We start from the raw sequence: 14,912 nt of genomic DNA on the forward strand, positions 1-14,912 counted from the left end.
TGCCTGACGGCTCCGCCTTCCCCAAGGAAGAGCAAGGCACCAGTATCAGCCAGGCTGCCTATCCCTCTAGGGGCAAGCCGGTGATGATGTCATGCTGCTCCCCATTTCCAGCACGCTACTCCCCAGCGCCGACCACCCGCAGGGCGGAAAACGGCATCAGTTCCCAGAGGTTTGGCACCGCTCTTCGGCACCAGCCAGTACCACTCCTCTGTGGTCATCTTTTTCAGAGTCCTATCGTTCGGATAGGTCCAGCAGCAGGAGGTCTAGATCTTGGCGACACCATGCAGGCATTTCAGGCCGCAACGTCCGCGGTTTTACCAGCAAAATGGACAGGACAGTTCCTGGAGGAGGAATAGGAGAGGTGGGAAGAGGCCACACCCATCCTCAGGCCAGAGCCCTGGCCAGACCAAGTCTTCTGCAGGCCAGAATCAGGCCTTTTGAAGGCGCGCATGAGGACGACTTACCAGATCGAGAACTGGATCTACCCCACCTTACCTTCTTGTCCTGACTATCCTCTTTCTACCGTGCATGGTCCTCGGACCGCTGGGTGCTCCGCACGGTAGAGAGGGGATACTCCATCCAATTCTGTGCCCTCTTGCCTTTCCACCCCCCTTCCCTGTCCCTCTTTAGGGAGCCCTCTCACGAGCAACTCCTTACACAGGAGATGCACTCGCTCCTTTCGCTAGGGGCAATGGAAGAGGTTCCTCAGGAGCAGAAGGGCGAGGGCTTCTATTCCCGGTACTTCCTAATACCGAAAGCCAAAGGAGGGCTCAGGCCTGTCCTAGATCTGCGAGAACTCAACAAGTTTGTGAAGAAACTCAAATTCCACATGGTATCTTTGGCCTCCATCATCTGCTCACTGGATCAAGGAGACTGGTATGCCGCCCTTGACTTGAAGGACGCGTACTTTCACATAGCGATAACTCCGTCCCACAGAAAATACCTCAGGTTTGTGGTGAACAACACCCACTACCAGTTCACAGTCCTCCCGTTTGGCCTGTCAGCGGCACCCCGAGTATTCACCAAGTGCGCGCAGGCGACGGGTACAGGTGTTCCCGTACCTCGATGACTGGCTGATCAAGGGCCACTCCAGGACTCAGATAGAGAAGCAAGTCGCCTTCATAAGAATGACATTTGACGAACTGGGCCCCCTACTGAACAAGAGAAAATCAAAGCTGTCCCCGGTTCAGAGGATAGGGTTTGTAGGGGCGGTGCTGGACTCAACACAGGCAAGGGCGTTCCTTTCTGAAGTGAGATTTCGAGTCCTCAGCGACATCATTCGAGGTCTCAGGCAGTTCCCCATCACCACAGCAAATAATTGCCCGAAACTTCTAGGACACAGGGCTGCGTGTAGCTATGTAGTACAGCATGCCAGACTTGACTTCGACCTCTTCAGTCATGGCTAGCGTCAATGTATCGGCCAGCCCAGGACAGTTTGGACAGGATCGTAACCCTGCCTTGCCTGGTACTCGACTCCCTCCTGTGGTGGTTCGACCCGCAGGTAGTATGTGCAGGGGGGTCCCCTTCACCAGCCCCCAGCCATCCCTCTTGCTAGTGACAGACATATCAGACTTTGGGCTTGGGGGCACATCTGGGAGAGCTCAGGACACAAGGCCTCTGGTCTCAGGCGGCTCTCGCTCTACACATCAATGTCAGGGAGCTGAGAGCGGCGTGCCTGGCATGCCCGACTTTCAGAGCCCACCTAGCAGGGAGATGTATATCACTCAGAACAGACAACGCCATGGCAATGTTTTATATCCACAAACGGGGGTGCACACTCCTCTCTCCTGTGCCAGGAAGCCCTCATGCTGTGGGACTTCTGTGTAGAGCGCTCAATACACCTGCAATCATTGTACCTCCCTGGAATACAGAATGAGCTGGCGGACAGCCTCAGCAGGTTGTTCCACGGCCACGAGTGGTCCCTTCGCCCGGATGTTGTTAATTCAATCTTCCATCAGTGGGGCTTCCCCAAATAGATCTGTTCGCCACGCGACGCAGCAGGAGGTGTCAGCAATTCTGCTCCTTCCTGAGTCACTGCCCAGGCTCCATTGCAGATGTGTTTCTCTTCCCATTGGGAGACCGTCTCCTATACACTTTCCCGCCCGTCCCTCTCGTTCACGAGGTGCTCCTCAAGATTCGCAGGGACCGAGCTCTGGTGATATTGATAGCTCCAGCGTGGCCCCGCCAGCACTGGTACACATCACTCCTGGACATGTCCGTGGAAACCCCAGTCACCCTGCCACTCTTCCCGGACCTAATAATGCAGGATCACGGCCGCTCCAACATCCGAACCTCAAGTCGCTCCACCTCACCACGTGGAAGCTCCATGGCTGAACGCAGGGGAGCTCTCCTGCCCTGATCAAGTCAGACAAGTTCTCCTTGGCAGCAGGAAACCCTCCACGAGAGCCACCTACCTTGCCAAGTGGAAGAGATTTTCAGTCTGGTTGGAGCAGAACCTCCCGTCCCCGACGCTCACCTCAGTGCCACTTACACTGGACTATCTTCTCCCTCTCAAGCAGCAGGGGCTGTCAGTGTCGTCAGTAAGGGTTCACTTGGCCTCCATCTCCACCTTCCACCCAGGTGCAGAGGGCTGCTCGGTCTTTGCCAACCCATTGGTCAGCTGTTTCCGTAAAGGTCTCGACAGGCTATACCCACAGGTCCGACAGCCTATCCCGGCTTGGAACCTCAATCTGGTCCTTTCCAGGCTTACGGGATCGCCATTCGAGCCCTTGGTGGCGTGCTCCCTGCGCGCGCTCTCTCTCTCTCTCTCTCTCTCATACAAGGTGGCGTTTCTGGTAGCGATAACCTTAGCCAGGAGGTGTCTGAGCTCGGCCCTAACATCAGAGCCCCCTTACTCTATGTTCCATAAGGACAAGGTTCAGCTCAGTTCTCACCTGGCTTTTCTCCCAAAGGTTGTCTCCCAGTTTCACCTCAACCAGGACATCTTCCTCCTTGTATTCGACGCTAAGCCGCACTCCAGCGCCAGGGAGCAGAGGCTTCACTCGTATGTCCACAGATCACCAGCCTTTTACATCGAGAGAACGAAGCCGTTCTGAAGGTCCGTCCAGTTATTCGTGGCGGTGGCGGACAAAATGAAAAGTCTTCCTGTCTCCTCTCAGCGTATCTCGTCATGGATCACGTCCTGCATTTGGGAGTGCTACGACTTGGCAAAGGTGCCTGCTTCTTCAAGCACCGTGCACTCCACCAGGGCTCAGGCCTCCTTAGCGGCATTCTTGGCACAGGTTCCCACCCAGGAAATCTGCAGAGCAGCGACGTGGTCCTCCATACACTCTTTCGCCACGCACTATGCAATCACCCAGCAGGCCAGAGATGAGCCGTGCTCCACTCAGTTGAAGACTCCGACCCCACCTCCTGAACTTAGGCTTGTGAGTCACTTGATTGGAATTGACATGAACAAGCACTCAAAGAAAAAACTCACCTTCTCGTAACTGTTCTTCGAGATGTGGTGTTCATGTCCATTCCAATACCCACCCTCCTACCCCTCTGTCGGAGCAGCTGGCAAGAAGGAACTGAGGGGGCAGTGGGTTGGCAGAGCTCTATATTGGACACCATGAAGGTGCGACTCCAGGGGGTGCCCAGGCCAACCCGATGGATGCTGCTAGCGGAAAAATCTTCCGGCTGGCGTGCACGCAGCGCGCACACACCTGATTGGAATGGACATGAACAACACCTCTCGAAGAACAACAGTTATGAGAAGATAAACGTTTTTTCTGATCATGTTTATCTCTGCATGGATGCTGCTTGCAACAGTTATATTCCTGTTAGTCTGAAAGTTTTTTGATGTCCCCAAAACATTTTGGATAAACAGGATCATAGTGTAGTTGCTGCATCTGTACGAAGCAGGTGCTTGAGTTAGACTTGATCTGTCCCCGTGATTGCAAGACCAGAACCACTGTAGCTATGGTCTGAAGAAACTGCCCCAAACACTTATACCAGCAACTGGACCCTCACTCACCTAAATGCACCAATACAGAATCAAATATAGAAGTACATAAAATGTAATTTTTGAAGCCATACCAACCTGATGGTAATATGTGAACACATAACAGTACAGACAGCTGGTGTTCCGGATGGAGGTGGAGATACGTGGGTGGTGGAAGGGAACTCGCTGAGGTGGAGAAGGGGACTGGTGAGGGGTGGTCAGTGGGCTGTTGAATGATGTAGCTGTTGATTGCCTGGCTGTCTCTAAGTTGCGTTGCTGGCGTGTGCTGTCTGACCTGACAGCTCCAATTTTTCTGTGAGTTTGATGTTGTTTAAACATCAGTATTGTGGTAAAACCTAAAGAGCACAGCCAGGTTGAGGTGTGTAACGCTGGGTGCTCCACACATGTAAAATACCTAATAGTCACTGCCTCAGAGAGCCTACAGTCTGAGACACAAGGGGTAGCAGGCAGATGAGGTTTTAAATGTCAGTTGGTATCTGATAATGGATTTTGTTAGTCTGAATCCAGTTAAAGAAATTGTATTTTTCCTAACTAGAACTTTATTGCAGGGAACTTGAAGAGGAAGCGTCAGAGGAAGCCAACTAAGAAGCTCTTGGAATCCAATGATTTGGATGCTGTGTTTATGCCAAAGAAGGAGGGGTGGACTCCTCCAAAGAAGGTACATTCCTTCCAGTGGACCCTGAATGCTAGCTGGCAATTAAATACCAGACACCAGATTGTGTCTCTAGCTGGCTGCAGATATGAACTATGATGTAATAATGTGGATCTCAGGCTCTTGGGGTAGCAGTATGTCCTCGGCTACAGTGACAGCTCATGATTTTTAGGAAATGCTCAGTGCAAATCGATTCAGAACATGTTATACAAAATCTCCTTATAAATTCATCCCAACTAGCATCGCTTCCCGACAGTACTAACAAAAACCTGCCAGCACCAGGTCATATGAGCCCTGTGCTGAGTCGCCAGATTTTGGTCTGCGTATTACGGTGAATAAAACAATTGAAGTTAGATAAGGAGGGAAACAACTTTGCTTCTTATGGGGACTGGATAGTTTCTGCTGTGAAACATCCCTCTCCTTTAATTTGCATTGGCAAAGGAAATTCCAGGAGCTCAGCAGGACACCCAGGTGGAAGTGCTCTACAGTAGACTTCCGGTTGGAGAGCAGGGAGTCTCCATGCATTCTATTCTGTTGCTGCTTGATCTTGATCCTGAGGTCCTTGCCCCAAAATTTTCATATACCAAATTTTCTCTGAAGTGAGGATGACATTTCTCTCATTACCCTCCTCTGTGAGCTGGTGAACATCAGACTGTGTCTGAGCTGGGTCTCCTCAAACCTGTACTTTAAATTGATGGGGTTTCCCATGGTATGAAATATTCAAATTGCTCTCTCTGGCATTGGATTCTGATGTTTAAAGGAGAATCACCCATTGGTCTCTAATGTTCACCAGGCAACATGATTTCAAAAACTGAGATAAAAAGACTCCGACTTTAAGGGCAGAAGGGACCATCATGATCATCTAGTCTGACCTCCTGCACATGGCAGACCACCGAACCTCCCCACCCACTCCTGTAATAAACCCCTCAACTGTGGCTGAGTTACTGACGTCCTCAAATCATGATTTAAAGACTTCAAGTGACAGAGAATCCACCGAAACCGGCGAGTGACCCATGCCCCATGCTGCAGCGGAAGGCGAAAAACCTCCCATGGTCTCTGCCAATCTGACCTGGTGCAAAATTCCTTCTCAACCCAAAATATGGTGATCAGTGGGGTAGAACCACCAGCCTGACACTTGGGAAGGAATTGTGTGTAGTAACTCAGAGCCTTCCTCTTCTAGTGCCCCAACTCCGGCCTTTGGAGATGTTCACTAATAGCGGTCATGGATGAGCCATATGGCCTTACAGGCAACCCCAACATAGCACCCCTTCTATAGCAAGCTCAATCTGGAAGCCTGTTAGTTTTTTTTGTCCCCACTGCTCCCCTGGGAAGGCTGTTCCAGAACTTCTCTCCTCTGATGGTTAAAAACCTTTATCTAATTTCAAGCCTAAATTTGTTGATGGCCAGTTTATATCCATTTGTTCTTGTGCCAGCAGTGGCCCTTAACTTAAATAACTCCTCTTCCTCCCTGGTGTTTATCCCTCTGATATATGTATCGAGAGGCACCAGATCTCCCCTAGACCTTCATTTGGTTAGGCTAAACAAGCCAAGCTCTGTGAGTCTCCTCTCATAAGGATCATTCTAGTAGCCCCTCTCTGCACCTGTTCCAGTTTGAATTCATCTTTCTTACACACAGGAGACCAGAATTGTGCATGCATTTTAGGTTTTGTGCCTACCCAAGAGCCCTTGCCAATTTTGGTGGGTTTATAATTACATTTTCCTGTTTCGAAAGATGTTTCTCTCTCCCTTGTTGCTGCGTGAAGTCCCCCAGACAATGGGATTGTTAATGTTAGTGGTGCGGTAGCACCATGAGATCAGTGCCCCATTGTCCTAACCCCTGTACGAATGTATGGCAAAGAGACAGGCTCTGTCCCAGTGAGCTCGCTGACTAAGTGTACGATGAGAGACAACAGGTGGATTCAACAAACAGACGGGGAGCATAAGGAACCAGTGAGATGACACTGGTCAGCATGATCAGCAGCAGCGAGAGCACTCCAGCTGCCCAGCCAGTGTTGACTTGCTATATGCAACGATTTGTCCGACACAAAGCAAATGAATTGAAAGTTGACAGGGTCCTGTTTTCTCTGATCTCTTTCGGGTCGTTGGAATCTGAGATATTACTTGTAACAGCAGTTCATAAAAATGTTCAGCTTGAGTTGCTCAGGAAAACACATCTCCTTGCTCGTATCTGAATGCAATTGGTAAATTGTTTCAATCTTGTTTATTCCCAGTGTTTTGATGCTGGCCCTCTGGAGAGTGACCTTTCTGAATTTTATGCCACACCCCAGTTTTTGGATCTCGGAGAAGGTAGGAAACACTAGGCATCTGCAATGAAGCAAGGAGCTCCGGGTGCCATTCCTGGGGTGGTGTGTGCCAGGGCTCTTGGCAAACCACGTTCGTTAGTGCCTGTGGCAGAAGAGCATGTGTGTGTGTAGCGCCCAGTCAGGGTCTACAGAGGGCATTTACCTCTCAGGAGAACTGAATGATTTGTTCAGAGTTGTGCCCCCCTCCCTCCAACCCCCCGCCTCCGTAAGCTCTGTAAAGTGTGAAATTGGTGAAGAGAGCACGGTACAGCTGTGAGTGGCACTCCGTATGCAGAGTACTGGCCTGGGTGGGGCTGGGGTTAGGTGGGTGCTTTCGGCTTGTTCAGATAGTGGTTTCTCAGTGCAGTTTTTTTCCTGAGGTCCTGCCAAGTTGTTACTGATGATGAGTTTTTTTGGGTACTGAAATTTAGGGATTTCTGTCTCTCCTGAAAGCCAGTTTTGAAAGCCCTGTATTCGGGAAGGGAGGAGGCAGTGGGAATTTCCATGCCCCCCCTAAAGACGGTGGCCTGTGGCACCAGATTGGCTTATTCTCTAGCACCTGTCACCATGCAGGTGCCAAGCCAGCACGTTACACACTGCTGTGACTGAATACGGACTGTGGATATTGTGCGCTCAGTAATCGCTCTCACGCTGCCTGGGCAGCGACCGAAGGAGTAATGCCCTGGACTCCCAATTTGATTGCTTTCATTTATCAAAAGATGGCAGTGCATCTTCCCTTTCCTGTGGGCGGTGGAGACACAGAACACAAACACCTTTCATGGAAGGCAGCGTCTCTACTGCTCAGTGCCCTTGCAGGCCAAGGCCCAGTGTGGGATTCACACCCCTAGCCATTGGCCCAAAGTGAGGGTGTTACTGAGTGCGTCTCTTGTGGCTGTTGTGGGGGCCTTGTGCCACAGGGAGCCCTGCACCAGGCTCAGCGGGGGCCGGTCTGCCAGCAGAGAATTTTGCAGTTGTATTGCACTTTTTCCCTCCCTTGAGCCAAAGTCAAGGAAGTTTGAGTTGCAACACTTGGGGAAGAGGGACAATTGATCAGCATTTGGATTAATAACTTCAAAATCTCTAAACCTCTTGCAGTGCTTCCCTGCTGGGGTCTCAGCGAGAGCAGGAATGGCTTTGTTTGGTTTTGGCATGGCAGCAGAAAAACTCAATCTGAATCCCCATTTCCCAGGTCCGTGCCCCTGTGAGGGGCTGCAGGAACAAGTGGTGTCACCAGTACAGCCATTTGGGAATTGCATTCCAAGGCATTGCCTGCAGGCTTGTACTGGGCCTGGCCTCATTATCTGTTCGTGCAGTGGGACGAGTTCGGAGCTTCCCAGCCTGAGCTGCAGGATTCACTGCACTGCTCATGGCCAGGAGAACCGTTATTTCTCCATTGTCTTGACACGTGTCTCTCCCATCAGCTCCTGACAGACTCCCTGAGAAGCCGAGAAAGCGCAAGAGACAGCGATACTCCCCAGCCACAGCGCATTACAAGAAAGGAAGGAGTGACGATGCACTGGGGGAAGCTCCTGGTTCTGAGGTACTGCCAGTCCTCCTAGGTGTTGCAAACTTAATCAAGGAACCCTTTAACCTCCTCTCTCCTTCCTCAAAGTGTCGTCTGAAAAACAAACTCTGCAGCTTTGATTGGCTAGCTGGGAGAGAAGAGCGTTGCTCGGAGTTTAAACGGAATGTATCACTTCGAATTAGCAGTTGTTTTTTAAGGACCACTGAAGCTTGGGCTTAATTTGGGGGCTATTGCTCAGCTAATCTCACCGTGAGCGACAGTTCTAAGCAATGACAGCAGAATTTCATCGGTAGTTTTGCTTTGCCAGTTTGGAAGGATTTTCATTCAAATGAAAGGCCTTGGCTGCTGCCTCTGGGAATGCTGCCTTCTTGCTTATTGATAAGCCGTACGAACTTATCATACATTGCATTCGCCTTTCATCTGCGTTCTGCACTCCAGCATTAGCTGCAGAGTTGTGGAAGAGCGTCCTGAGAGCCATTTGCGAGGTCAGGGCTCTTGGTTGCTTTCTGGCAACCCCTTGTTATAATTCTGCCCCCAATCCAGAGGTCAGAGTTGGGGTGTTTCCCCTGCCCCCAGTGGGTCACTCCCTCTTTGAAAGCACCCTGCCAGAGACCGCTCATAACAGTATCTCTGACAGCCACATTTTGCCTTTTAGGAATGAGCCAGGTCTCACCAAGACGTGACCTGGGAGAGGAGGGACACCTCTGGGCCTCCCACTTCAAATGGCACAACGTGAACAGCACCCAGTGCTCTCGGGATGTATGTCAGGAGCCAGTTGTCGGCATTTCTTATCACTCTGTTGCTGTAATGGCTCCCAGTGGTTCATAGCTGTTCACCCGAGCCAGGCTAACCACGTGGCAGTCCCCCCTGTGCAGTGCTAGTGGAGCTGGCAAGCACAGGTGTGCAGGTAGCCTTCCCACCTCTTCCTCGCCGGGCCCCAGTCATGGTAGCGGTGGCCTTTCTGCAGTAGTTTCTGCTGGCCTGGGAACAAGTTTTCTGAGGCCCTGTACAGCTCATTGGGCGCCGTTTCCTGCCAGCTTCCACTTGGTTGTGATTGCTGTGTGTTCTAGCACGCCAGTTTCAGAGCAGGTCTCCTAGCAGCCATGGTGCCATCTGGCCTCAGAGAGATGTCTGGACACTTGCGAGTATCTAGGGTGACAAGGAGATCCCATCACAGCTGAACTCTGTAATTCAGAGTGCCCTGGACTGTGAGTGGGTGTCCAGATGGCTTGCCAGCAGGGTAGCCCTCACTTGGGTGCACAGTGTGGGGAGACGGATGCACCTGAAGGTCCAGTACAGCAAAGTGTGGAAGAATAACAGCTGCTCTGGGGCAGAGAAAACCTGCCCCTTTCGTGCAAGACTGTATTTTCTGCACTCGCCCGCCTGTGAAACCTGACGCACTGGTGGACAGCGCCAGGCAGGGCGGGGTGACAGCGCTGGCGTGGGCAAGTCCAGGATATGCTCAGGCTCCCCAGGACTCTTCAGTGAATCGTAGGCTGCAGAGACCGCGGCAGAAGGTTCAGGAAGAGAGGCCTGCCCTTTGCACGAGGTACGTGGGTGTTCTTTATTTTCACTGACCAGGGCTGGTTTGGTAGACTCGGGGCGGCAGCAATGTGTCTGGTTCTTATGAGAAATGTTCAGTTGCAAACTCATGAGAGCAGAAGTCTCCCTCCCACTGTGCACATGGCGACTTCCTACTCCACCCCCTGCCCAGCTGGGTCCGCTCCAGCAGGTTCAGCCACCCCTTCTACATTTGGCTGTGTGGAGCATTGTTCCAAGCCAGAGCAGAAGTCCCAGGCCCTCAGTGTACAGTGACTGGCTTAGCCATGCATGTGCCTGGACTCAAAAGGGCAGCCAAGCAGGATGGGTTTTTCGGTCAAACCCTGAAATACACAAGATGTCCTGGCAGGAGCATTCTACTGCAGTAAACCACACCGGGGGCAGCATGGCCCCACACACAGGCTACATTGTCTCTGTTGGCCCCACACCAAAGCAGTGCACTATTTATCTGTTCTTGTCTAGCTGCACACCTATTTCGTTCTGCTTTCCACTGAAAGCATGAAATGCAGGCATAAGCATTATAGATAGCAAACTGCTCGAGGTCAGCCATGAGCAGCAGGTTTGGAGTGATGGCCCTATCTAAAGCCCGCAGTGCTCTGCAAACATGGGGCAGCAGTCCAGCAGAGAGAATTTCCCCCCAGATTTCAGAGTAGTCTCTGGTAATCTTTGCCCAGCTAGATGACTAATCCGATCAGGAGTAATACTAATTTCCAGATCCCTCAGGGAAATGCCTGGTGCCTCTCCAGCTCCTTGAGCATGTCCTCATGTGTTATCCAGGAGAATAACCCAAGTCCTTGCCCTCGCTTGCTCAGATAGGTCCTGTGAGTGGCACTGGAATCCCAAAGTGAGCAGGAACCAGAACTACTGCATTCCTTGGTATTCCAAGGGTTTCCAGCGTCAGTAAACCTATTAACCCTCTTCTTCTTCTTCGTTACAGGGACCACTGCTGAGTCGCTGAGCAGGTGAGGGATCAGGTGTCTGAGCACATCAGGGGGCTAAACGCCTCACCAGTCCTTGGGGGAAATGGAGAACAAAAGGATCTGTCCCTGGAGCTGCAGGGGGATGTGCAAAGGGGACTCTGCTCGTATGTGCAGCTTCCAGGCAGAAGAAGCCAAGTGGGGAGAAGAGCACTCTGACGTAATACGCCCCTCATGGCAGAGAAAGGAGGAGGCAGGAGCAAGCATTCCAGAGGGAATGAATGCCTGAGAAAGCACATTCAAAGACACAGCCCATTAGTGCCATTATCCCATTAACAGGCCCTTGCATCTGCCCTGTACATACCACCTCCTCGTATAGTGCTGCAGTACAGGATGGTGGCAACTCATTTTGGTCTGTGCCATACTGGTCTGTTCCTTCCTGTGCATTCCCATGGCATTCTATCCCTGCCAACGAGCTGGACAGGGCGACTCAGGCTCCCTGGGACATGCGTTCGTACCCCTATCGTCCGCAGAAGTGCCTGGTGTGTAGTATTGTGGTTTTGATCTAGTTTGTTGTTGCTGCTGAGCTTCCACTTTTGTGTGCTTAATAAACATGGTTTGCTCCATTTATCTCTGTCCTGTACTTCAGTGTGCTGTCAGTGCATCCCTACTTCGCTCCTGAACTCCTCCCTGCAAACTCCTGTCAGGTTAAAAATGTCTGCAGTGACGGTGGCATCTACACAAGGAGAAACGCACTAGCAAAGGAGGCAGTGATTAGGGCTGCAGATCTCTCGTGGTGTTTTTTAAATAAAAAATCACAGAGCAGCCCTGGGAAATTTAGTAAGAACCAGAGAGTTCTGGGGAAATGGTGTGTGACATCACAGGCTGGAAAAGTCAACTCTCTGTAGCTCTTTATATTCAAGTATTCAAGTTCAATCCACTTTATGACAGTGGTTCCCAAACTTTTTAGCATGGTGACCCACCAACTTCATATTGTCTTTTATTGTGCCCCATCCAGGGTCCAGATTCCTGGGGGAGTCCCTAACAGGCCAGCATCCTTCCCCCTGCCGCTGTCTCCCCCCCCCCGCTCCTGAGGGGACACTGACCACCCGCAACAGCACCCTCTGCCCCTGCACCAGCATCCTTCCCCCTGCCGCTGTCTCAACCCCCCCCCCCCCCCCCCCCCCGCTCCTGAGGGGACACTGACCACCCGCAACAGCACCCTCTGCCCCTGCACCACACCCCTAATCCTGGCCTGGTGTGGAGGAGAGGGCCCCAGGGACGGGGTCTGGAAATTGAACCCACCCTGCATTCACCCTCCAGCAACAGCTCCTGTTCCCCAGGGCTGGGCTTGGCTTCCCCTTCTAGCCATTGCACTGGTGCAGGGGTTGCAGTCCCTCTCAGGTTTGGCCCAGCCATTCCTCGGTCATGATAACAGAGCAGCAGCCAGGCCAAATTTGAGTGAGTGGCACTGCAGCCCTGAATGTCAGTTTGCAGTGCCACTTACTCAGATTTGGCCCAGCTGCCTCGGTCATCATAGAGGGCGGCCAGACCAAACTTGAGCAGCGCTGCCAACCCATGCCCCAGGTTGCAGTTCCCATAGCAGGGAGCCAGGTTCAGCCTCATGGGACAGGAGCTACTGCTCGCTCCCTGGGGCTCACCCTCCGCTCCACACCAGGTCAGCGACCCAGCATTTGGGAAACCTGCTTCAGTAAAGTTACAGACACAAGGAAAAGCTCTCGTCAAACAGAGAAATCACAGTATCTGTGACATTGTTACCACCATGACAAACCTGCAGCCCTAGCAATGGTATTTAACAGCAGGGAACGCTGACATTTGCACACTTCAACATAATCCATCCCCGCTGCTTTCTCTGCCCAGACGAAAGATGTGGCCCCAGCGTCTCACGTTTTGTTGGCACACCAAGTGCAAGTCACTGCTTTGGGTGGCATTGCTTTTCAGTCTGGCTGCGAATGATGGCTGCAAGAATACTTCAGCCTTTGCAGAATACAGCAGACAGCTGTGAGGGGCCTCGTGTTCCTGACTGTCCTGGCATGTCAGCAGCACCTTCCTCTTGCTTTGAGCTTTCCAAATGCACACTGGATCACCACTCTGTGCCTTCTGAGTGTGCAGATGTACTCGGGGTATGGCTTGGTGAGCTGGGGGAGCAGTGGGTATGCAGTGATTCTGTGACACCTCCCTGTCTATGCTGTGGGAAGAGTGCGAGTCTGTCTGCTTCTGAAAAGAGCAGAGTTCTCAAAAATCCTTGCGTGATGCATGTGCCAGGCCATCTTATTGCCTGTCAGAACCAGGCACAGGGCTCCTCTAGGGCTTGCCCACCTTGGAGTGACAGCCTTTCTGGGCTAGATGGGAATGGGCACAGGATAGGCACATGCAATGCACCTGCGCTCCAACAAAGTTCAGTGAATCCAATTGCTCAGATCCCTCAAGGATCTCAGGCACATTTGCCATCTTGCTCCCATGCCCCTGCCACACTTGGTGTATTGCCATGCACACCTTCATCCCCATGGCACCCACGGGACATTCCCAACCCCAGGCAGTGCCCCGGGGACCTGGCTTCCATAGGAGAATTGGGACTCTCCTTTCCTTGTGGTCTGCTGCTGCAGTGTGGGGGCCAGCTCCCCACAGAGATGCAGACAGGCTCTCCTTCCCAGGCTTGAAGAGTAGCTCTGTGTGAGCGCGAAAGCTGGTCTCTCTCCCCAACACAGGTGGGGCCAATAAAAGATCTCACCTCCCCCACCTGCTTTGGAAGTTCTGCAGCTGCTGCTGCTCATCTCAGACCTTGCAAGGAACTATGGACTTAGCTCACCGAGGGATGTGCTGGATTCTCATCACTTGAAGTCTTTACAGCACGATTGGAATTTTTCTGAAAGATGCTTTAGTGCCACTGGCAGCTGTGGCCCGTGCTGTGCAGGAGACCAAGCGAAATGACCAGAAGGGTCCCTTCTGGCCGTAGAATCCAGCCTGGCACGTGGATGCAGAATAGAACTGCACCCTAAACCAGACGGCTCGGGTGGACTCGCTGCACTGGCGCAGTTCCACTGGATCAGTTACTAGCAAGCTGGTTCTCTAGCATCGCTACAGCCAACCTCCCTAGTTAAAATACTGTCCGTGTGTTCCTGGCGCTCCGACATGCAGAATGAAATAATGGTTGCTTTGACCATGCTCTGCTCATTTGCATCTCATCCAGTGGAATGTGTACGCAGTGCCTTGAGGAAGCTTTCTGGGCCAGATCGGCAGGTCCAGGACTGTTCTGGCACCAAACTGAGTGTTTCTATTGGGTCAGGTTGGAGCAGAATTAATCCAAAGAGAGCCCCATGAAGATGGGTCGTGGGCAGCAAGCTAGCCAAATTGAATACCTGTGGTTAAAGCACAAACCAAAGCTTCCTCCCTCATGAAACCTCAGAGTGGAACAGTGCGGAGGGCATTTTCCCCAGGGCATTAAGGGCCCTCGGCGGGCAGGATGAGCGTTAGAGGCACTGCTTGCAGCCCAGCTGAAAACCTGTATGTGCTTGATAGCCAAACTAACAGTCCAGAGGGTGGGCCAGGAAACACTGACAGTCCGAATTCTGGATTTCTTTTCTAAAGGGGGAGATACCTATCCATGGGAGTGCTGCAAGCCCCAAGGAGCTCAATGAGGATGGGTCTGAGAATGACCATGGAGTGCCTTCATCCAAAAGGATGCAGGGGGAGCGAGGAGGAGGAGCAGCCCTCAAGGAGAACGTTTGTCAGGTAGGGAGCTAAGATCTTTGGGTGAACCTTTGCAGCACTACCGGTGGTGTTGGGCAGCTGTGCAGCACACTAATACCCTGTCTAACAAGGCAACCTTGAAGCAGATCTGATTGAGTTAACTAATGTTCTCCGGATCCCTGGTGATGGCCCCTCTTGTCCGGAGCCTTGGCTGTCCAGTTATTCATGTGCCTTGCACTGCCTGGACACTTTGCACCTCCCTTGTGTGTAGATGCGGCAT

General features: G+C 52.0%; 1 protein-coding gene across 12 annotated transcripts in view; it reads left to right on the plus strand.

The window, feature by feature from the left end:
• The window catches only part of NSD1 (nuclear receptor binding SET domain protein 1), a 106,227-nt gene that overhangs the window by 66,941 nt on the left and 24,374 nt on the right, over positions 1-14,912 (plus strand). For 11 of the 12 annotated variants that reach the window (XR_010589966.1, XR_010589964.1, XR_010589963.1 and 8 more), the window contains 4 exons: positions 4,513-4,622; positions 6,848-6,923; positions 8,341-8,459; positions 14,531-14,674. Coding sequence is in view for 8 of the 12 variants with exons in the window: in XM_065555223.1 (XP_065411295.1) it covers positions 4,513-4,622; positions 6,848-6,923; positions 8,341-8,459; positions 14,531-14,674 (449 nt within the window). In the remaining 4 variants the exon portion in view is untranslated. The remainder of the gene's footprint in view (positions 1-4,512; positions 4,623-6,847; positions 6,924-8,340; positions 8,460-14,530; positions 14,675-14,912) is intronic. The other variant, XM_065555225.1, reaches the window with a different exon arrangement.

This window comes from Chrysemys picta, chromosome 8, assembly GCF_011386835.1.
Source record: "Chrysemys picta bellii isolate R12L10 chromosome 8, ASM1138683v2, whole genome shotgun sequence".
In the NCBI taxonomy this organism is placed as follows: domain Eukaryota; kingdom Metazoa; phylum Chordata; order Testudines; family Emydidae; genus Chrysemys; species Chrysemys picta.